Genomic DNA, 23,753 nt, shown 5'->3' with positions numbered 1-23,753 from the left:
CAATTTTGTTTCTAGACATTGGTCAATGGCGTGGACGCGACGTTGCGCGTACACTGACTGTCGAAGCGCAGAATTAGTAGTGTCGTCGAAAGCGGGGCGAGTAAAAACGCTTGTTTTGCAAACCTCACGGCTGCGCACCTCATGAAAGAATTGCTCAGGGATCATGTAAAGCCGCTAGTGCAAAATTGGTCAGCTTTGCTTCACTTGATACATTGTGTTGTTGTTCTTGTCAGTTGTGGCGCAATTAGAGCTCAAATACGTTAGCTTTTATCGAGTGGTAGCTTACATCAAAATACCGCTTATAACAAAAATATTTTGCCACCCCGCTCACTTCGTTATAACAGATCATTTCTGTATATACTCATTGCAATTCCGGCTTGCGTGCAGCGAGAAGGCGTCGGAATGGCAAGCCCCTGCAGGGGCTCTTCAGTAGGAATATTTAGTAGCCGAGGTGACCGGAACTGAAGCGATCCCTCTGGTTACGCTGGCCTTCTGAAAACGTTCCGTTCACGTGAGGGCAGTTCCTTTTTTGGCACAGAGGTGTCACGGGTCAGTCTCATCCCGTAGAGAAGTTTCCGTCGCCTTTCCTCCAGCCTGGAGTGTTGGAGGAAAACGGTGGTGTTGGGGAGTATAAAACGAATCCCGTATGGCTCGTAAAGCTGTTATTTGCCATTGAGAATGGTCTGCGTTTACTTGTCAACTAAACCGCAAGAACGAATACACTTTAGCAGAAAGTGGCAAAATTATTTAAAGGATGAGCTTGGCGCTGTGGATTGGATACTCCATTGCGTAGGCTACTCAAGCAAGAGTGGGGAGGGGGATGCTGGCTCTTATTCTTGACCCCTTTTCGAAGACGTTCTCTTGATCATGCTTTCTCCTTGTCTCGCTTCCTATCCTCCGTGATATTCACGCCTATTGCATTTAACTGAAGCACATATGCATTTGAAAAAGAACACCTGGACATTTCATCTATCCCACCTAAGAAAAACTTTCCTGTGTGACAAACTGGCATGCGACAAATGTTTCCCCGTTAGAAACCGGCCTGTTGCCAATACGCCTATGCGAAATGCCATCTTACGAGCAGTCCGGTTACTGTGCGATGCATGCGAGCGTTTTAAAAGCTAAAATGGGGATTATCAAGAGAGTCATCCAGGTAAAACACCAAAGAAGAAAAAAATTAAAAGCGTTCGCCCACTTTTGTCATAATTATCTTGAGGGAACAAAAAATGTGGGAATTATTGATAATGGTCTAAACAAAGTTGCGTCATGGCGGCTGCATCGTATGGGAACATCGTTTTATTTCAACACAACCGGCCAAACTGTGTCCGCTCACGAACTAGCCAAGGCATTTAATAGTTCTTCGCAGTTGCTAGTCACTGAGCGGAAACGGTTTCTCGAATTTGCTAAAAATCAACCAGATCGCTACCGCGCGCAACGGCATGTTGATGCAACTATATATAATTGAACCGTTAGCAGCATAGTTTAACCACACACCTTCCGTAAAAAGGAATGTAAAACTGAGAGAAGCCGCGGCAAGGGCCGGTGCAAAAGGTTCTTCTCTGATTAAAAGGCAACTAAAGGCTCGCTTACAGATGAAAAAAGCAGGCCCACAAGCAGGCCCACAAGCGAGGCCCACAAGCAGGCCCACAATCTAGTACAACAAAAACAACAACAACAACAAAGAACACACACACACAAAACGGAACAATCGGGATTAAAAATAGTCGCGGTGTTTTCTGCAAGAGGATTTCATATAGAAGGGCGCAGTCGAAGGAAACCGCAACTGAAATATTGGAGCTGGATACCATGGTGTACCCACTAGAAAAGGCCATTGGTGATCTAAGCGCAGGGAAATCTCCAGTACTACAGATTATTGGCTTAAGTTCTTCTGGTTAGAAAACGTTTAAAGAAGAATTTTCCGTTACTTGAGCTAGAATAAGCTTTTGATAGTCTCTGACATGATATTGTCTTTCAGTCTTGGAGAATACTAAGGTAATAGGTAATACCATGATCCGGGCAGTAATCAACATTGTATATATAGATTAAACTACTAATACAGTAATGAACAAGAAGACCACACGTAATACGGAATTGCTATTATCCCTTTAGTAAGAATCTCCAGCTTCACACTTGCTCTTCGCTGTGTCAATTAGTCCCGCTGTGTGTATACAACGGCATCAGACATCTCTTTTAGAGCAGGTGAAGTGGAAGCAAGGCAATACACGGATGACGTAGTTTGACCTAGTACTGTCCATACAAGTGCTACTGATGCCACAGCCGTCCTAAAGAAGTTTTTAATGTAACACAGAATAAAGTACGTTAGTTTTGAGAAGTGCTGGGGCCTTTGTCATGGAGAGTGGGAAGGGATAGCGAGTAACAACGATCAGACTGACTAGTCGGTCGCGTCGTTCACCTACTTCGGAGAGACTTTGGTAAGGCAGAGAAAGAACATGCTGTATTGGGGATAAAAACAAAGGGGATTCCCGTTAAAGCAGAGGCAATTTCCGATCCCCGCGCGTGCGACGTATGCTACACATTTCTGCTCGTAAAATTGTGGTATGGCATGGAAGGAGTGTAATGTTTGCGGATTTACCTGGAAAGCTTGGTCCTTGTACGTGATTTCAGTGTTAAATAATCAGCTAAAAACTCCAAAGCATAGAATGTCTGTGTTGCCCAGAAAACTGGAAGTTTCAGTTTCGGTTTTTTAGAAGCCGGGTGGGTTTACATTTCTTTTCTGTATCTTCCGAAAGAAACTGTGTAGGAAGAAACTTTTTTAACAAACTTATGTCCAATACATTCCACATCTAACAAACAACAGTAACAATACTAGGCAGGAACGGCCCGCAGCGCGTGGAAGCCAAGGGGCTAAAATAGTTTTTTCTCAACCACAGAACTGCTTTAGTTTCCCTTTCAAAGTTTGTCAGAAGCGAATACGCGGACAGGGCTTATTCTGATAAATTAACCGCTTATTTCGTTATCTCAAAGGTTCGAGCGGGTGTTCATAAAGACAGGCAAAAAGGGCCCATCTCCCCGCGACGGGGACTCGAGTAAATGCGTCGCATTGGGGGTGGGTGTATTGCGTTAACGTTTAGTGTTTGGGGAGTTGGTGGTAGTGAATGCGTTGTATCAGCAGCTTCTTGACGTAGTTTGAATGAGTCAAGGATATAAGGCGCGTTCGTAGCCTTCCATTCTGTGTCGGCTTTGTGGCGCAGTGGGTAGAGCACCATGTACCTTGCGTTCCGCCCGCAGGGTCGTGGGATCGAAACCAGGCGCCGGTAAGTATTATTTTTTTATATAGTGTAGGGGGAGGGGTGCGGACCTGTTGTTCAGAGCGAGGAGGGTAGCGTGATGCGGGAGAGGAGGAGTGGGGGAGAGGGCGCGCCTGGAACGGCTGTTGCGGACGCCGAGGCACGCCGACAACACCGGGTGACATCGTGAGTTAAAGAAATGCTCTGCATTTAAAAAATTGACATTTTGTAAAACATTTGCCATTTTGGTTTGGCCTCTCACCTGAACCAGCGCTGGTGATACCCGCAAACCTCCTCATGGACACGGACGCCGCAAGTCATTGAATCCACCCTGCACGCAGGCATTCGCGTCCCCTCTGGCGGCCGTTTTGGATTCGACGGGCCCATGTGTCCTACCGCTAACGATGAACGCATTGCTCCGTGGGCTGTCCCTCTCTTGGCGCGGTTTTTTGTGGTATGGGACCGCCCTTGACTTCTGGAGGGGTCGTCGAGAATTAATCGGAAGTAAACTCGTCACAGCCAACCTGACATAGGTGAACTTGTCAAAAAAGGCGTCATTAGCCATGTATGACTAGGAATATTCATACACAGGGAAACCGGGCACGCGTTCACTGCCTCACTGTCTAGCTCTTTAATCAATCATCCGCGCGTAGTTCAAGTTAAAATATTACAAGAATTCTGAGAATTTCTCACTTATGTTTAAGCTTTCGCTCAAGGCTTCATTGTTGCATCAACTTGGGTGGTTGAAGCAACATTAACCGCTTCCTGGGTGACCTTGAAAAAGCACGCCAGGTGAGACAGAGGATTTTTTTACTGTTCTTTTCGCTAAATATTTCAGTGCGCTATGTTGTACATTAGGTTGACATTCGTGATTACATGACCTAATTTTCATATTTTAGCATATAATTTTACATTGATTTATTCAGGGGAAGGCGCTACATCCACTGACTTTTGTGAATTTGTTAGTTCATTTCTGTATTTTGGTCTTCAGATATTTTTCTTTTTTGCCCTATGGCGCGAAGGCGAATGATTGCTTGATTTCTGCGATCTCTTTATTTCACATCACCTTTTTAATATGACCTCGTTATCTCTCCTTGCTTAGTTTTCTGTGACCGTCGATGATTTCCAGAGTTTGCTATCAACCACAGATTTGGATATTGCAATATTTTATTTAGCTTTGTTACAATGTGCGCCCTTTGACAAAATTTTGTGGGCCAATCCCGAACCTTCTCGACCACAAAGAATTCAAATATTCGGCTTAACCCTTCAATGTGACAAAAACATTTTAAGGCAATAAGAAAGAAAATGTGTTCTCTTTACCTTTTGCTGCATAAATCGTTTCAGCCTTGTTCGGGACGCAATCTTGTACATTCAATTTTTGTAGCCAGCGCGTTTCCGGCTTGGCCCAGATAATTTAGACAAGGACTGTACATTTCCACTAATTAAACGTCTCTTTGTCTTATATTCGCAAATTACGCATTTTTGAGCAGCTACAGGGCCTTCCACGGCCAATGTTGGGGTACTCGACAAAAAATGATTGCGCATTATTAACTGATAATAGAGTAAAACTCCAGTTTTTAAAATATCAAGGGGTCCTATCGTCGGCGAGCAGCTACTACGTGGTACAACCCCACTTCCATTGCGCATCCACAAACATTCGCCATCCTTGAGTTGTGTGTGGGCCCTGATGCTAGGTGGGCCCACGCTATTATAATTACCTATCATCAAATGTAGCAAGCTCTCGGAAACGTGGAAATATGACTTCGTTTTACTCCACAATAGTGGTTGGAGCGGTACACGTGGATTGCTGCAAATTCTGTGTCCATGTGAGGAACCACCGGCTACAAGAATTTTAAGAAATTAATGAAGAAGTGTGTGCGTGAATAAAGGGGGCTGTAAACGTGTACGCCGATAAAAATATTGCAGGCAATAGAAACAGTACTGATGATGATGTTGATTGGTCTTTGACGAGAAGGGGTCTTGCACTGTAGTGGTCAGCGGACATCCGCAAGATGCGATGAATGACAGCCCCTAGTATACCTCGATACCTCGCTGTGTTCGACTGACTGCAACACATTAGCCCTTGAGATATATATATATATATATATACATACATACATACATATATATATATATATATATATATATATATATATATATATATATATATATATATATATATATATAAATATATATATATATATGTATATATATATATATATATATATATATATATATATATATATATATATATATGACTCAAAAAATTCTTTATCTCTTTCTATGACCCTCGAAAACCTCCCCTTTGCTTCCCGAGGTTTTCTTGACTGCCAATCCTTATTTTCTGTCTTATTTCACGGAGCCCCTCATTTCCCATTTTCTGATTCGCTACATGCTTAGCGAGGGCCTCTGTTCTGGCAGTCTTCGTGCCAAAGGGAGTTTAAGAGGGTTCAAGGGTGGTCGACCACTCTCGCAATGTCGTAGACACTCGAGTCACGGCCCGGGGGTTAAAAAGAAGGTCCCCTTCACCCCGAGTAGTCCGAGTGGCGCTGGCTACCACCCCCAAGTGCAGGAAACAAAAATACCTTAACATAAATACCCGAGAAACGGCTGGGGAAACAGCCCCGCTGGTAGCGTAGTGGTTGTCGCACCAGACCGCTATTCTGGAGGTAGTGGGTTCGGATCCCACCGGCGGGCATTTTTTAACCACTTTCTTTTCGACTAAAAAAATTCTTCATCTCTTTCTATGACCCTTGACAACCTACCCTTTGCTTTCCGAGGTTTTCTTGACTGCCAGCCCTTGTTTTCTGTCTTATTTCACGGAGCCCCTCATTTCCCATTTTCTGATTCGCTACATGCTTAGCGAGGGCCTCTGTTCTGGCAGTCTTGGTGCCAAAGGGAGCTTAAGAGGGTTCAGCGCTGGTCGACCACTCTCGACATGTCGTAGACACTCGAGGTACGGCCCGGGGGTTAGAAAGAAGGTCCCCTTCACCCCGAGTAGTCTGAGTGGTGCTGGCTACCACCCCCAAGTGCAGGAAACAAAAATACCTTAACATAAATACCCGACAAAGTGCTGGGGAAACAGCCCCGCGGGTAGCGTAGTGGTTATCGCACCAGACCGGCATTCTGGAGGTTGTGGGTTCGGATCCCACCCGGCGGGCATTTTTTCACAACTTTCTTTTCGATTCAAAAAATTCTTAATCTCTTTCTATGACCCTCGACAACCCCGCCTTTGCGTTCCGAGGTTTTCTTGACTGCCAAATTAACCCTTGTTTTGTGTCTTATTTCACGGAGCCCCTCATTTCCCATTTTCTCATTCGCTAAAATATATATATATATATATATATATATATATATATATATATATATATATATATATATATATATATATATACATACATACATACATGAGAGGGTGGGCGCACGTAGGTAAACGATGGTAAAACTCACGTTTCGACCGGGTGCGGTATTCGTCAGAGTAAACTTTGGTAATTGAGCGCGCGGAATATATAGGCACGAAATGATAAAAGCTTAAAGGCTCACGAATAAAGTCTTGCCAGTTGGCAGGTTCACATCAACACACACAGGAAATGTAATAATAAAATAAGAAAATGAGAAAACCACACATGTGTGTTTGCACACTTGTGAATTAGCAGGAAGTTTACAAATAGAGAACTTATGCGGAATATGAGATCAAGGGGGATCAACAACGGCCTTTTTCACGCAAAATGATAACGTTCGGGGATGGCATCTGAACACTTTATAGGCAAACACATCAGGAGCGATATATAAAAACTGAAAGTAAAAATGCATTCGTTACTGGAAACGTTGCATATCGGTTTCATAGCGCAATCAAACAAGTCGGTAAAGCCGCATTAGAATTGGTTGCTCTGCTTCTACGGTTCCAATAGGAATAATGCAATTACGGGGGCATATCAGGACTAGAAGCAGGCTAGCTTTCCTGCACTTTCATTAATACCGTGTTTAACTGCAATAAATTTATGAATTAAAAATACTCACGTACTTCCCTTTGGTTATGCGAACGAAATAGGCACTGTGACAAAGAATATTTTGCAATTTGTTGATAACCCCTTTAACAAAATAGCTCCAAATCTGGCGTCTTTCGTTAAAGACACGAATCACTTCCTATTTTATATAGCCGATCTTAACATTCCCCGTGGTTCGCTTCTTGTAACTCTTGATGTGGCATCGCTTTACACTAACATCCCGCCCGCAGGCGGTATAAAGGCTTTTTTCACTTACATGAACGCTCAGATGATTACAAGCCAATTGACAGTTCCGCGCTAGCAACCATGATCAATTTAATTTTCCGATGAACATTAATTGCAAGTAAGTTGAACTGCTACGGGCACAAGAATAGACCCTAATTGCGCAAATACCTTTTTGGGTGTCCTAGGAGACAAATTTCTTGCTGAACGCTCCCTTAAATAATTTTTCTGCGTTTTATCGATGACATCTTCTTAATTTGGCAACACAGGGAATCTGGACTTTATTGCTCTATTGCTGATTTTAATAACGCTCACTTGTCTATTCACTTGTCGCACAATATCTCAGAATCTACAATTGACTTTCTCGATGTCACCGTGTCCCTAGTTGATGGAAACGTTTCGACAAACCTCTATAGAAAGCCCACTGACAGGCATCAGTATGTACACTTTGAAAGCTGCCATGTTAAACACAATAAAACTACTATACCATACAGGCAAACCCTTCGCTTCAAAAGAATACGCTCTGAGCAATCAGATTTTGTTGATAACCATGACAAACTCTGGGAATCTCAAATCAAGCAAAACTACCCACAAGAATTAACTGACGATGCTCGGAAGCGTGCAGATTACCTGTACCACAAAACGCTGCTTGAACCGCGGTATAACACAACGGCTTATTCGCAACCTAATCCCGCACTCACCCACTCTGCGTCCGCGCCGAAAGTCAGAGCTGTTTTAAAGAAGCATCAGAACATCCTTATGCAAAGCCAGCGACTTGAAAGCATTTTTAAAGAGCCACCGCACACATTAATGCCGTTAAAAAAACCTACGGGACATGCTAACCTCTTCCACGATCGCATCGCCATCTTCGCATGGGTGTTCTCCTTGCCAAATAGCTCGTTGCAAAGAGTGCGCTTATATGACCACGTCACTAACAGTAAAAAGCACAGCTTCGAACTTTTCCGTAAAAATTAAAGGCGATTTTAATGGCGATAGGTCGAATGTCGTATACCTCCTAGGATGTTCGGTCTGCGCACTCCAGTATGTCAGCCAAAAAGAGACGTCTTTTAAGACTCCGCTTTATTAACAACCTAACCCACGCACGTTCCTCTCCTGAGCTTCCCTTGTCCAAGCATGTAAATATTTCCAATTACTATTTCGAAAAAAGTACGGCTACTATATTGGAATGAGGTTTCCGTTCGCATCACGAAAGGGAAGTACCTGAGTTTTTTTAATTCATAAATTTATTACACTTAGACACACTGTCAATGAAAGCGGCTATTGGCAGGTGCCGATGGCCGAATCTAACCGACCGTAAGCAGCCTTTGTTACTCCTGACGGTTTTTATGAGTTTATTGTAATGCCGTTTGGCTGTGGAAACGCGCCCGCAACATTTAAAAAAAATGATGCACAATATCTTAATTGGTGTGAAGTGGAACACGTGTCTGCTACTTCGACGATATCGTATTTTCTCCAAATTTCGAGGCGCACCTAATATGGCTCAAACAAATTTTTACCTGCCTCACAGTCGCTGGACTAGAGCTAAACTTGAAAATGTGCCACTGAAAATGAGTCAGAAAATTGACCATCTTAGCCCATGTTGTGTCCAAGGAGTGCTTTCTACCTGACTCGAACAAGCTGCAACAGGTTGAGGGGTTTCTCAAGCCGACGTGAGTCAAGGCGCTCCACAGCTTTACTGGCCTCTGTTCTCATTTCCGCCCGTTTGTACAAAATTTCGCTTCCATTTTAGCACCTTTGACAAGACTACTCGGTAGCGACGATCTGCGTGGTCACCCGACTGTTGTGAGGTCTTTTCTACTCTACGGAGCTCGTTGACATCACCACCTATTTTGTACCACCAGTGCGCACGGATGCCAATAGTGTCGGCCTCGTCGCTGTTCTCGCACAGCTAAAGTCAGGTTATCTAGAATACATCGTTGCGTATGCCATACGGACACTCACCAATGTTGAGTCCAATTTTTTGGTAACGGAGAAAGAGTGCTTGGCCATTCTTCGATCCTTGGGAAATTCCGCCCTTATTTATACGACCGCACATTCGATGTTGTTACCGACCACCACGCCCGATGTTGCTTGTCGTTCCTCAATGATTTCACGGGACGGCTTGCACATTTGGCCCTCCGGATTAAAAAAACGACATTCGCGTCTCTTCAAGAACAGGGTGCAAGCAGTCTGACGCCGCGGCCTTCTGTCGGTCGCATCTGCCGGCTTTGACAGCATGCTTCGATTCAACGGAGTCCATCCACTCTGCACTCACGCTCTGCACTCAACAGAGGCCCTCGCTATGCATGTAGCGAATCAGAAATGGGAAATGAGGGGCTGGGTGAATTAAGACAGAATAAGGGTTGGCATTCAAGAAAACCTCGGAAAGCAATAGGGGGGAATTCGGTAGGTCATAGAAACAGATGAAGAATTTTTGAGTCTGGAAGGAAGTCGTGAAAAAATGCCCTCCGTGTGGGATCCGAACACACGACCTCCAGAATACCGGTCTGGTGCGATGACCACTACACTACCAGCGGGCGGTTTCCCCACCCACGTAGAGGAAACGTTCTTGCGCGAGGCGTTAGAAAATGACTGCCTCGTTGTGTTCTTTTAGTACGCGCTACGTTCGGGCGCGAGGCGTTTGAGAACGAGTTCCCCGATGTTTTAGTACCGTGACTACATGAGACGCCGACAGCCCGGATGGGATGGATGGAAATGACTTTATTGAGTAAATCGTGCAGTAGGTAAAGCCCGGTTGACGGGCCGACCTCAACGTGGCCGTGCGTTGCATCCTCTTGGGCAGCCCTACTCGACAGGGACCCCTTTGCGGAGTCAGTGCCTTTCGAGCGCCTTGAGAACCTGCTGGATGGCCCACTCTTGATCCGACTTGTTGGTTGAGGCGATGGCGAGTTGGAGATCTGCGGGGTATTCTGTGAAGCTGACGCCGTCTTGTATGGCTGCACAGTCCCATAGGATGTGCCAGCGATTGGCCGTACCTTGCTGTCGCACTGGGCGCTGGGATAATCGTCGGGGTATATGTGATGGAGGAGCGCCGGTGTGAGTACTGACGCAGTTAGGAGGCGTCGTAGGTGTACTGCTTCTTTCCTGCTTCGAGTCCCTAATGTTTTTCGCCTCTGAAAAAATGACTGGCGATTACAATAGTCCCTAATGAGATATTAGGGCACAGCAGCAGTGCTATAATTAAACTCTGAGTCCTCTGACATTAACTCGTGGGTTCCCTCGGCGGTAGCGATGATAAGCCTTTGCGTTGTCGGCGCAAAGTATGTCTGAGGGAGGTACCGCGATCCGCCTCTTAGGCAGGGAACGCACACCATCGTCACGCGCTTGCCCCCCTCACGTTTTCGTCAGCGTCGCGCAGAAGAGCGCCTCATGCGGGCACCGCATACTGCCCTCATCCCTTCCCCTCCGCACACTTTCGGGGAGCGTTCGGGCCGCCACCGCGAACCGCCCTCCCCTCACAATTTCGCGGCACTCTCCTCATTTTCTTTCTTTTACTGTTCGGTCTTGCCATCGTTTACCGGTGTTTTCACTATTCGGTCTCGCCGTCGTTTACCCGGTTACGATGAAGACGCGTCTCAGCCCAGACACGGCGGCCAATAGGGCTGTGTCCTAAAATATGCTGCCACAGACGGGTATGTTGGCATGTAGTTTGGTGGAAAGCTGAACTGTTTTTGTAGTGCTTTCGTCGTGTCGCCGAGTGTAGAAAAAAAACTGGAGACGCAAAATCTCCCTCTCACTTACGTTCTGTTGCTTTGCCTAACTGGTATATAAAAATTCTCTAGCAGTGTACAATATCTGAAGTTGTCTGTGTACTGCTGCGTTAAACTGCAACTACGTAGTAAAAAAGTTGTATGTGCACACTCTTTCTCTGTTTTTTTATTTACCGTACAATAACATTTATATTCAAAACGTTCAGAAAATTTTTATTATTTCAAAGTTTTCTAAAGCAATATAGTACAATAACACTACAAAAATAATTGAGTGTACAAAGCCACAACACTTTCAAAACATCGCCTTTGTGTAACCTCGTTCACACGTAGAGTTGTATTATAGTACACAGTTAATGCCGAACAGATGTTTGGTGATTGCGTAGGGAGCACCTGTCCACAGACTAACCACATCGGTGGTGGTTCTTTTTTAAAGACCATAGTCTTTCTTGGGCTACTTAAACCCAGAAAATTTGGTCTTTCTGTATGTATGTCTGTCCGTCTGTCTGTCTGTGACTTGATTCAGCCACCCGGCCAAAGCAAAACAATGCCTGCGCAATAGTCTTATATAGTCACAGCTAAATGTGCCCGTCTAAGTCCGGTGTAATGTTCATACTTGTCAATATTGTTGAAGAACAACAAGACATTACGCATATATAAGACAACAAATTAATACAGAAGTGATATTTGCAGCGTTCCTTTATAAAAAATCGTACACGTTTGATTTTGGCGAGATTAAATACTTCATCAACTGAAGAAAAAAATATCACTCCGCCGTCGCCTGCTGTCGCCCGCGCCATATAGCTTCTGGCGGCATTTGAAGAAATCAAGTGGCAAGAGTTACGAAAGGTTCCACTAGATCGCTTCCACGTTCTGCTTGCAACGCACGTGGAGTAGGGAAACGCGGTTCTATAAACGTTGAAGTAGGGCGCCTCGACTAACGCGCGTCTTCGCCGTACGGCAGCGTTCGCATCGAGACGCCCCGTTTGGAGCAGTGGAACGCGGGAAATTTAAAGTGATTTAAGCAAACCTTTGGCGTCTTTACCTTGGGAGGAGCGCGACGCAAGAGGAACAACATGAGAGGTGGGCAGGAAAGCGAAGGGAGGCATTTACTTCGCAAAAGCCGATGAAGACTATTGTCTTTTGATGGCATTTGCAACAAAAAGAGCAGATACGCGGCCAATTTTTAAGCTTTGTCCCTGTCCTAATGTTCGCTAGTACGATGAATTTTTTAGTCAGTAACCAACTCGCGCAACCTAGCGCTTTAATAAGACGGTTTCGGCGCACCATTGCCCCCGAGTTGCTGCTGCTTCACTGCCGCAATGACCTTTACTCCATCATTGTTGCTAGAAGTGTGAGATTCCTTCATTTTTTTGGAAATGGGACATCAGCTTTGAGCGGCCTACGCTATGAAGTGTCTTTCTCGGTCCGAGCGAGTGTTGCCACGATTACGTCGGACACTGGAGTCTTTCTTGTTCCGAGAAAGTGTTGCAACGATCATTGCGAACAATGGAATTTTTTTGCCAATCTTGGCTGCTCTCCCGAAACGAGTACGCTTTACTTGACAATCGTGCGGCCGGAAGGCTGGGCGGTGAGTGCGAAGCACGCACACAAGCAATCATTTTTTTCTATTTTTTGAGCCACTCAACGGTCGCCGAGAGGCAGGGGCTCTCGTGCGCTCTGCATTGTTTCATCGTATTTTTAACGGCGGACACGAAAATTACGATTTGCTAAACAGTTTCGCTGTTAATAATGCACCCCAAGTTCAGGCTGCATGGCATGCCTGGTGTTACGATCGACGGACAGACACCGCGAGCAGCGGTCATCTACTTAGCTACCTCGGTTAACCAGCGCTGATGATACCCCCAATCCTCCTGATCGACTCAAACGCCGGCATGTATCGAAACCGACTGCGCGCGTACACAATTGTGCGCCCTCTGGCGACAGCACTGAATGCTACGAACCGAGGTGTCCTACCGCTACGCTAAACGCATTGCTTCTTCGGGCTGTCCACCCCCCTGGCAACGGATTTAGGGGTATGTGACCGCCCTTGACTTCTTAACGGGTCTTCGAGAACTAGCCGCAAGTAAACTGGTCACAGTCAACCGAACATAGGTGAACTCCTCGAATGAGGCTAGTTCTCATTACCCATCTCGTACCAAGAATACTCGTCATCATCATCATTATCATCATCATCACCAGCCTATCTACGCCCACTGCAGGGGAAATGCCTCTCCCATTATTCTCCAATTACCTCGGTCCTGTGCCAACTGTGACCAATTTATCTCCGCAAACTTCTTGATCACATCTGACCATCTAACCTTCTGCCGCCCCCAGCAACGCTTGCCTTCTCTAGGGATCCACTCTGTTACCCTTAATCACCAGCGGTTATCTTGGCTTCGAATTACATGCCCTGCCCACGTCCATTTCTTCTTCTTCATTTCTACTAATATGTCTTTAACACCAGTTTGCTCCCTGACCCACTCCGCTCTCTTCTTGTTCCTTAATGTTACACCTATCATTCTCCGCTCCATTGCCCGCTGAGTCGTTCTAAATTTAAGTTGAACCCTTTTAGTGAGCCTCCAAGTTTCTTCCCCGTAGGAGAGTACTGGTAAGATGCAGTTGTCGTACACTTTCTTCTTCAGCGACAATGGTAGGCTGCTATTCATTATTTGAGAATGTCTGCCATATGCACCCCACCCCATTGTGATCCTTCTAATTATCTCTGCCTCATAATTGGGATCTGGGGTCACAACTTGGCCTAAGTGGATTTATTCGCTTACCACTTCCACTGCCTCGCCACCTATCTCAAGCCGCTGTCCCGGCTAATGTACAGATGTCCCGGCTAATGTACAGATCCCTAAAGAACTCCTCGGCCACTGTGACTATTTTATCCCTTTTTGTGATGACATTGCCTTGCTTATCTTTAAGTGCATACATCTGATTTTTCCCCGCGCTAAGACGCCTCTTCACTACTTTCAGGCTACCTCCGTTCTTTACAGCGTATTCGATCCTCTCCATATTATACTTCCGTATCTCAGCTGTCTTACGCTTATTGATTAACTTGTAAAGCTCCGCTAGTTCTATTCTGTCAGCTGCGGTGGAGATTCTCATGGTTTGCCGTTTCTTAATTAGATCTTTCGTCTCCTGTGAAGGTTTACCAGTATCCTGCCTAGCCATAGTGCCCCCGACTTGTACTGCACACTCTGTGATAATGCGTGTAAGGTTGTCGCTGGCTTCCTGTGTCGTAGGCTCGGCTTCCTCGTTAAGAGCGGAATATCGGTTCTGCAACGCGATCCTGAGTTCTTCTACGTTACATCTTACTGTAACTCATTTGTCGGCTTCTTTCGTACTAGCTTGTTGCGGTCCCTCCTCAAGTCTAGCCTAATTCGAGATCTTACCATGCGGTGGTCACTACACCTTACCCTTCCGAGCACTTCCACATCCTGCACGACGCTAGGGTTATCGCATAATATGAAGTCTATTTCATTTTTGTGCTCCCCATTCGGGCTCTTCCAGGTCCACTTCCGACATTCCGGTTTACAGAAGAAGGTATTCATTATACGTAGGTTATTCCGTTCTGCAGGCTCAACTAGTAGGTCCCCCCTGCTATTTCTACAGACCAGACCATAGTTCCCAACTGCCTTGTATCCAGCCTGATGCTTGCCTACTTTAGCATTGAAGGCCCCCATAACTGCGGTATACTGTGTTTTTACTTTAGCCATTGCCGATTCCACATCTTCATAGAAGCGTTCCACTGCTTGGTCGTTGTGGCTGGATGTGGGCGCGTAGCCCTGCACCACCTTGACCTTGTACCTCTTATTGAGCCTAATTACAAGACCTGCTGCCCTTTCGTTAATGCTATGGTGTTCTTCTATGTTGCCAGCTATGCTTTTAGTTACTAGAGGTCCCACTCCCAGTTCTCCTCTGTCCTCTAGACCACGGTAACATAGGACGTGTCCTTTTTTCAGCACCGTAGCGGCTTCGCCTGCCCTCCTAACCTCGCGAAGCCCTATTACATCCCATTTAATGTCCTCTAATTCCTCGAACAACACCTCGAGACTTGCTTCGCTAGATAAGGTTCGCGCGTTAGGCGTTGCCAGGTTCAGGTTCCATTGGCGGCCTGTCCGGATCCAGGGATTCTTAGCACCCTCTGCTGCGTCACAGGTCTGACCGCCGCCGTGGTCAATTGCTTCGCAGCCACTGGGGACTAAGGGCCATGGGTTAATTGGCATATTCATGGGAGGTTGTGGCCGTTACTACACCAGAGTGGCCAATCCTGCTCTGGTGAGGGAGTGCATTGCCGGCGATGGTCGCCGGGGTCAGGCCGCACCCCAAGCCCCTTTGTGCAATTGCATCAATGCGGGGATATTTTTTTTAATCCGGTGGGAATTGTCTGGCACCGGGATTCGAGCCACGGTCCTTCTGCACGCGAGGCGGGTGTTCTACCTCTACGCCATCACCGGTAGCATAGTGGTACTCGCACCAGACCCGTATTCTGAAATACTCGTAACGCAGTGCAACTGGCCACGCATCCGCTGCCTCACTCTACAGATCTTTCACCAATCCTGGATGTGCCATTGATGCTAAGCAATTAGAACAATCCCGAGAATTTTTCACTTATGCGCGAGATTAGGTACTCTGCTTTGCAGCCGCCTCAACTTTTCGTTTCCTGGGCGCCCTTGAAAAAGCACGTCAGTTGAGACAGCGCATTTTATGAGTTGTTTTTTTAATTAACGGCTTCAGCACACTGCGTTATGCAATAGAATGACCTTTGTACGTGGGAGTGTGAAAAAAGGAGTTAATTTAAAACCACATCTCAGCGCGCAGCGACTAGTGGTAACAGCGCTTCCCTAAAAACAGAAAACGAAACCAGTCAGTTTCCAAGTACTCCGGGTAATCAGCACTTTGCACAACAAATGTCTCTGGAGGTGAGAAAAGCTACTCCAGAATCAACCTACAAAAGTTCAGAGGTGTTCAAAGAAAGAGTTCATAAACTCGCTAAAACTCGATACGGTACAATAGTGATGCTGAGGATGTTTTTCCGTGACCACTATGAATCACGTGGACCAGAGTAACAGGGAGGCTTCTGCACATACAGCTGCCAACTCAGTTTCTAAGTGACTCAGAAGGATAGACCGCACACGCCACCGCAGTGGATACATCGCCTGTTGCGGTCGGGCGCGAAGACACGCGGCACCACAATTTCGCCGTATTTCAAAAGCCCCAGCACACATCAGGAAGTTCACCAGCACGATATTTGAACACTTGAACGTGTGCACCTTCTAAGTGTAAGACGAAACCACCGGCTTAGCACAGTCCAAAAAGTTACCGCTACGGGACACTGAAACAAGGCAAGTTCCAATGTTTCAGTGTGCCCGCAGTGCAGGCACCGTGAGGAACGTGGAACGCCGAATCTTGCCAGACAGTCACACGTCGGAAGAACTACCCAGCCATGCAACCACCCGAAATAGCAAACATCACACGGAAGTGCCGCCGAAGTACGCGGACGCTGCGTGATCTTGCGGTCTGTTGATTGTCTAACTGGTTCATGGCCATTTTTTTGCACAATTCGCTTGCCCAACTTTGCCTAACATTTAGGCTTGGCAAAATAGGCAGCGTAGCCCTCGCGCTACGCTGTTGCTTTTTTGTTTCATTTTTTTGAATCTCTAGTAAATTTGGTTTGGCTTGGATTTGTAAGACATTGGAATCACTCTGGCCTGACTTTTTCAGCGAGGAGCGATTGCAACGAGGGGATCTTAGTTCGAATTAATCGTTCTGGATACCGACACCTTCGAATTATCAGGGGTTTCCACCCATTGAAATATACAGGGCTGTGCCGGCACCAGGGCGTTAGTTGGAGTAAACCGCCCGTTCGAATTAGCCGAGTTCCAAATGACGAGCTTTTACTGCATTAGGTTATTCTCAGCAACATCGACCCTGTGCTTGCTGCTTAATCTGTGACGAATCCCCAACAGAGGTATCAATATGTATAAAACAACTGATATTACGTAGAGCCGAAGTATTCGAAGTAGAGTGTTTTCACCACCAGCTTTTTTGTGCCTTAGTCTTGTAACGTCCTATCCGAATGTTCCAGTTACCTTTCGGTGTTGTAACCGCTGGAAAGTAGGCTGTCTGCAGCTATTATAGGCGTTTTAATTGTTAGCTTTTTGCTATAGGGCGTTCGCGGCCACCTTGTGTCAGACACAATATTTCATTGCGTGAGTGTTCTAGAAAATTTGCGGCCGAAGCAGACAACAGCAGCTCAGTTGGGAAGACTAGTACATACCTGCCGTTTATTCAGCCGACTCAAAAAACCTCGATAGCTTACTCGGTGTTTTCCACTAATACAGAATTTGGCTCCGCGCCCATGAGATTATCCGTAACTCGTGATCTCTTTTGCCTTGGGTAACCTTTTGCAGCCGCCTGAAGGGGCCTACAGCTCCAGAAGATTGGACCGGAGGCCTCGCCCTGGACCGCTACCGACTTGGGCCGGGATTCAGTGATGCCAAGTGAGTGGCCAACCTGTAGCAGCGTATTTTAGAGCGATGACATTTTCACTCATGCCACTCTTGTTCTAACGGGTAGCACCGTCAACCTTTTGATGCTAAACTATTATTTGAAATTGTTGGTAAAAAAATCCGGCGTCCGCGGCGCACAATATGTAGCCGACGGATTAGAAAGTGGCGTACTGCGCAAAGGGTAAAGAAAGAACGTCTGTGACCGCTCGCAACGACGCCAGGGTTTTCAGGGAGGCTTGTTCCTCTAATTAGGGTAACTAATTTAGTTGAAAAGAAAAGTAGGTAAATTTTTCGCTGGGTGGGTTTCCAGCCCGGGTCGTCCGGAATGCGCTGCCAACACTGAACCACTAGACCACCGCAGCTGCATGATTCCAGCTGAGAAAAGGTGAACCGAGTTACTGGGTTGTGCCATTGGCTTAGGAACGTGTTTTTCAGATATGTACCACAGCCTTTCTGTGCAAGGGGGGATTTTATCGAGTGAGCGTGCATTTACTCAGTGCTACAGCAGGAATCTCAGCATGATGATTACTCAAATAGCGATGACTGGAGTAGACAAGCACGTTCCTGCCACTAGCGCATAGGTAGTGCTAATAAGAGCGATTCACAAAGAACCTCTTCACAAAGACAAAAGGATGATGGTGATAACTAGCTGACGCATGCATACCGCTATACACGTGCCGTTGTAGACATAACGTTATGAACGTGCATAAAACGAACGCGCGGCATTCCACGCGACACTCGTTCTAGAAATCCAGTCGCTGCGGTGTACACGGCGATCGGCTTAAAACCGTCTGCATTCACAGCGGCTGTGGTAAATGGCAGACCACACTGCGGCATATCCGTTCCGGCATTCAATAATAATGCTTCTGTATACAATACATCGAAAAGAGTGCTCAAGTTGTCCTAGAATGTTTGGTTGAAGCGGAACGTTTGAAATACCTAACCTGCTCGGCACTAACTTCACAGGCGATCGAAAGAGCGAATTCCGGCTTTGGTCTTTCCTTCACTATGTCTTAAGAACTTCCTGGTTGTACTAGAATTTTGGTCGAAACAGAATAGTTGTGATAGTTAACCTGCTTTGCACCAACCTAAAAACTTTTTGAACGAGCGGGAAATTCAAAGATTTATATTTCACTTTTAAAAAATTCCTACGGAGTCCTTCGGTATATTTGGGAGCCAAGTAAAAAGTAAATTGAAAGATTTCTTCGCACACTTGTATGTAGTATTTTTGAATTTTACGTTCCTTGATCCACGATTATTTTTGTCACCTATGGTCTTTGCTGCATTCAATGCCCACGTTACTTACTGCTAGGACTGTGCAGCATTCGTTGCGGCATTGACTTTCTGTCTGATCAATATTAACTTTGTATTCTGTTTTAATCCCTGAGGGCGTGTTTAATTACGAACGAGCAAATAAGTGAACGAAAGAATAACTAACGAACTGAGCAGCACTTGCCTACACTCTTAAAAAATCGACGCTGTTGGACTTCACCGTAATGCCCCGTAACTACCAATCGGCGCGACCAAACGTAAAAGTAGGATAATTTATCGCTGGGTGGGTTTCCAGCCCGGGTCGTCCGGAATGCGCTTCCAACACGGAACCCCTAGAATTTAGCGAAGGATGAGACCCAGGATGGGATTACAATAAAAAGTACAATATGCCTGGGATGAGTGCGGAAGGCGCGCATGGCAGCTGATGTCCCAGCGAAAAGTCCGTTCGGTGCTCTAATGACATAAAGAGCCTCGTCGTTCGTAAAATTCGCACGTTTGGTCGGACTAACTAACGAGTTGTTTGGGTTAAATATCGAGTTAACGCAAGAACATGTGTATGACGAACCGTGTAGAACCGGGACTAACGTTGGCACTGCAACATAGCGCGATTTTCCAGTTCACTCATTGGTAAAGAAATTTCAGACGGGGTGATTTCCGCCTACACTATAATGTTGGGATACCATCTCTTCACACTGAGACAGATACGAAGTCAGTTCGCATATAGATACCATGAATAAAGCGAATTGCTCAATTTTGAGTTTTATCACGACTATCAATATTTATTTTTGTGTGAGGATCCCAAAGGTAGTCACAAAATCTGTGTTCTGCGATTCCGTGAAAACTGATTAAAAAAAAGTAATTTCTGGCTCTTGGGTTTGGAAAATATAGCGCATTCGCAGTACAGGACTTTCGCAGTAGACAACCGTTATGCAGCTGGACCCAACGAAACCCCAAAAAAAATTCACTCGGTTGCTTTCACCTATCATGAGTGCAATGAAAGAGGATATTTTCAACGTAACGAATTGTTTACACAGAAAGTAACAATTTTTTTTATAACTTGACGCACTGGTATCAACCGCGTATATTTGGCCTCGGGGAAACACAAGTATCTGTTTTTTTGTAACTTCAATGAAGCCTGTGGAAGCGCAATTAAGGTTTACGCAGAAGTGGATCTACCATTCGGCAGGCAGTGTTTTGCGTAACAAGATTGCTAGCGCGAATGAAGTGCGACTTCCGACGCAGTGCTCCTGGACTTGCCTCAAAGAAGTCAACTACTGTAGGGCCGTTCAGATGGATATGAAAAGGCTTGCACCGCATGCAGCTGTGTTTAAGGCAGGAGGGAGATCGGGGTTGTGGCATGGGCTCAGGCTCTCCCTGTTAACAAAAAGAGGAGCTTAACCCTGCCCCCCCCCCCCCTTGTCTTTGCACGAATAGAGAAATGATGATTTTGAAAACAACAATATAAGGTAAGATTCGCGACCGCATGGATAGAAGATTTAAACGTGGACATCGCCCAGCCGGATGCAACGTGACCTCTGTCCCCGTGATCCAACAGTTGGGGTTGTTGTTTTGCAAAGATTGTTAGATACCTACGGCCCGATAGGGAAATCGGCAGTCCGAAGTTTGTTCGGTAGTACCGTACTTACCGGATTCCAACGCGTACTTTTTTTCCTGAAAAATAGGTCGAAAAATCGCATGTGCGTTAGAATCGGATACGAAACCGAAACTGCCGAAATAGCAGAAATTTCGTCCCACCCATCGCCATCGCCATCTAAAAATGGCGCTTGTTTTTTCGGACGCAGGGAGCATAGGCGCCCAGGCTTTTCTTTCGGCGTTCACAAAAATCGTCAAATCGTTCCACTTGCGCGTTTGATAACAGCAATGGCAGCATCGGCTCTCACGCGTTCATAATTAGCGGTCGGCTGAAGCGTGCCCCTCTGGAGAAGCCCGCGGGATGGGCGTGCGAGGCGCGGGCCATGATCCCATCAACCATGGTTGAACGTTCGTTCAGAAGTGTGGCATCGCGAACGCGCTTGACGGCACCAAGGACGAGATGTTGTGGTCAGCGGAGAGCGACGAGGAGTGAGAGGAGTGAGATTACTTCGAGAAATAAATCGCCGGTTTCTCTCGCATTTGTTTTTCTTGCTCACAAAGTTCCGTGCGCGTTACAATCGAAGGTGCAAGTTTTTTCGTTTTTTTGCCAGGAAAATGGGTTGCGCGTTAGAATAAGGGCCGCGTTAGAATCGGGTAATAACGGTATATAACTGTAGTCAGCCAAAGTTTCGTTCAGCTAATTAGCTTGTAAGGGAGCTCAACCGCAAACATGCTTTGTTTTTTTTCTGCTGAAACTGCGTCCAGCATAGTTGGTCGCCCATCATCACGGAGCTAAACTGAAGTAAATTGTTTGCTTTGTACCTTACTTTCAATGACGAAACACCGTGCCGCGAACCGATTTCAAATGCTACAGTTCAGACGTGATAAAGCTCGAATTTAAAGAGGTTGCGAGGCCCAACTGACGATCCCATCTACAGCTTCCAGTTGTTTTTGCATCAGGCTTCAAGGTATACGGGATTACAATTAGGCAGTGTTAGCTCGTGCGTTGAAACGTGTTAGTATTTGCGCCAGCGGAGTAAGTTCACACGAATAAAACAAAGCCCGTGTTTATTCATTTAGTTTTTTTTTCGCTTTGTCTCGTAGGGAAATGGAGCTTAACGTCCACGTCAAAAACGGCCTAGCGATGACCTACAACGTTGTCGGAAGGATTACTGGAGCCGTTGAGCCAGGTAGGTTCTGGAATCTTTTTTTAACGTAATTCGCAGTACTAAAGAACGTCTGTTCAATCGAAAATTGCAACTGGTGAGGGCGGAACTGCTGGATGTGAGGACAGCACGGAGGAAGGAATACCATCGTGCACGCGCGCCATTCTAGACGTCACTGCTTCGCCATAAAGTTTCACTCAGTAATAACTAAAGAGGAATCTGGCACTGGTGTCAACAAGAACTCCAAGGCGACGCTTACGCTAAGGTGGGAACGATGGGTAGTAGTGGAACCGGGTTGGGTAGGTTCGAAACGGGGATACGGTACCGCACATTGAGTTTTTTTGAAGGTAAAACATTCAATACGCTGTTTCTATTTACGAATTACTCTGTACACAAACAATTTAGTTCCTAAAAAGTGGTGTTGAACGAAATACAACAGCGTCTTTATATGAAAACCGACGTGCAGTCGAGGATGCTTGCGGAGTATTCATTTATTTGCCGCCAACTACAGCGCGAGGAGGACGCCTTTAAAAATTATTTGTGATAATTTCGGCGCTTCCATTTTTTATTGTTGCGAAAGAATTTGTGCTCCTAGAATAATGAAGCAACGCTTTAAATATGGAGCAGGTGTTTGATAGCCTAAATTAGTGACATACATCAAGCTGTCTTCCTATACGCCGCCGGTCGGACTGGCCTACGCTGCAGGTGCCGGCGTTAGCACAAAAGGCGGTGCTGTACCAATCAGTTCGCCATCTTCGTCAGCTTCGATAATACATTGTTCTGCCGAATGAGCGCCCCCGTAATCCTTAGTTCGCATGCGATCTCGCCGCATACAGGGCCGCCATTTGTGTTTTCGAGTTCGCTGTGTCGTGAATGAATTGATAACCGACCGGATGCGCAACTTTGGTTGTGGAATATTTCCACCCAAGGTAGCGTCAGCACGCGCGCGAGTTCAAGGACACACGTATTTGTGAACGCTTCTTCCCAGCACCTGCATAAGCAAAGGCGTTCATGCGAGACCGCGTTGTAAGCGAAACTGGTTTCACAATCTAATCCGAGAACTTAGCGTGAAGCCGTCGAGAGCCAATCCGTACCCAAAACTACCAATAACATCAATCGCGGCGAACGATCGCAGTGGCAGAGTCTTCTATAGTTATTATTGTAAGAAAATCTATGTGCGCCAACGACCTACTGCCTAATTACAATAGCATCGACCAGCTTGTTTTTCAATTTTTGCTGCTTGATTATAACAGAAATGGCCAAACAAATGATGTTATGGCTGCACAGAAGTTAGCCATATCGTACTCACAGCGTGCTGCAGTGGCATATGCAAGGTGTGAAATTTCTTCGATCGATGGGAAGAACTTGGTTGGGGGGAGGGGAGACTGAAGACGCTTACTTCACCTGCTGTAAAATAAAATTTACTCTTCGGTCATCATTGAGTTTTCTGTCTGATCTCAATGCAATGATAAACCATTGTGCGACGCATATAGGGAAAAAGTAAAGTTACAACAATACTGGAAGCTGAAATAATGTACAGCCAGTTATTTCCAAAGCTTTTTAAATTTTTTAACGTATTTTGCATTTTTTTGCTTCATCGCATTACTTTGATTTGTTCTTATGTTTAACTGACATAAGTTTGTATTGGAGGTCCCGCCACCTCCGAAAGACATTCTTTGTCCGGGATTGTTGTGTGATACTTAGCCTATCAGATGTGTATGAATAATAAAAAAAGGAAATTTTTATGGTTTCAGAAAAACTGGTCCTGATAGGAAACCACCGTGACGCTTGGACACCTGGGTCGTTCGATCCTGTCAGCGGAACAGTCGCGCTGATGGCCATTGCTGAATCGTACGGGAAAATGGTGGCGCAGGGTGAGTGCCAAGAACAGTTCCGGTGTTTTCACGCTATGAAATAAATCGGGAACCCGTGTAGAGTATGGGGAACAACAAAAATGATCTAACCTGTAACCCGACCGGAATAAAACGGATTTATT

The 23,753-nt window shown here is 45.8% G+C and overlaps 1 protein-coding gene and 1 non-coding gene across 5 annotated transcripts in view; both read left to right on the top strand.

The window, feature by feature from the left end:
- The window catches only part of LOC144149832 (N-acetylated-alpha-linked acidic dipeptidase 2-like), a 380,783-nt gene that overhangs the window by 67,813 nt on the left and 289,217 nt on the right, over positions 1 to 23,753 (top strand). For all 4 annotated transcript variants that reach the window (XM_077681511.1, XM_077681510.1, XM_077681512.1 and 1 more), the window contains 3 exons: positions 17,628 to 17,717; positions 21,696 to 21,781; positions 23,512 to 23,631. In XM_077681511.1, coding sequence (XP_077537637.1) covers positions 17,628 to 17,717; positions 21,696 to 21,781; positions 23,512 to 23,631 — 296 coding nt within the window. The remainder of the gene's footprint in view (positions 1 to 17,627; positions 17,718 to 21,695; positions 21,782 to 23,511; positions 23,632 to 23,753) is intronic.
- On the top strand, positions 6,336 to 6,408 carry Trnaa-ggc (transfer RNA alanine (anticodon GGC)). The gene has a single exon. It is a non-coding gene; the product is annotated as a tRNA-Ala (tRNA).

The sequence above is a fragment of the Haemaphysalis longicornis genome, unplaced genomic scaffold (genome assembly GCF_048455015.1).
Source record: "Haemaphysalis longicornis isolate Haplotype H1 unplaced genomic scaffold, Haemaphysalis longicornis Haplotype H1 scaffold_8, whole genome shotgun sequence".
Taxonomy (NCBI): domain Eukaryota; kingdom Metazoa; phylum Arthropoda; class Arachnida; order Ixodida; family Ixodidae; genus Haemaphysalis; species Haemaphysalis longicornis.
This window is presented reverse-complemented; position numbering and strand designations above follow the sequence as displayed.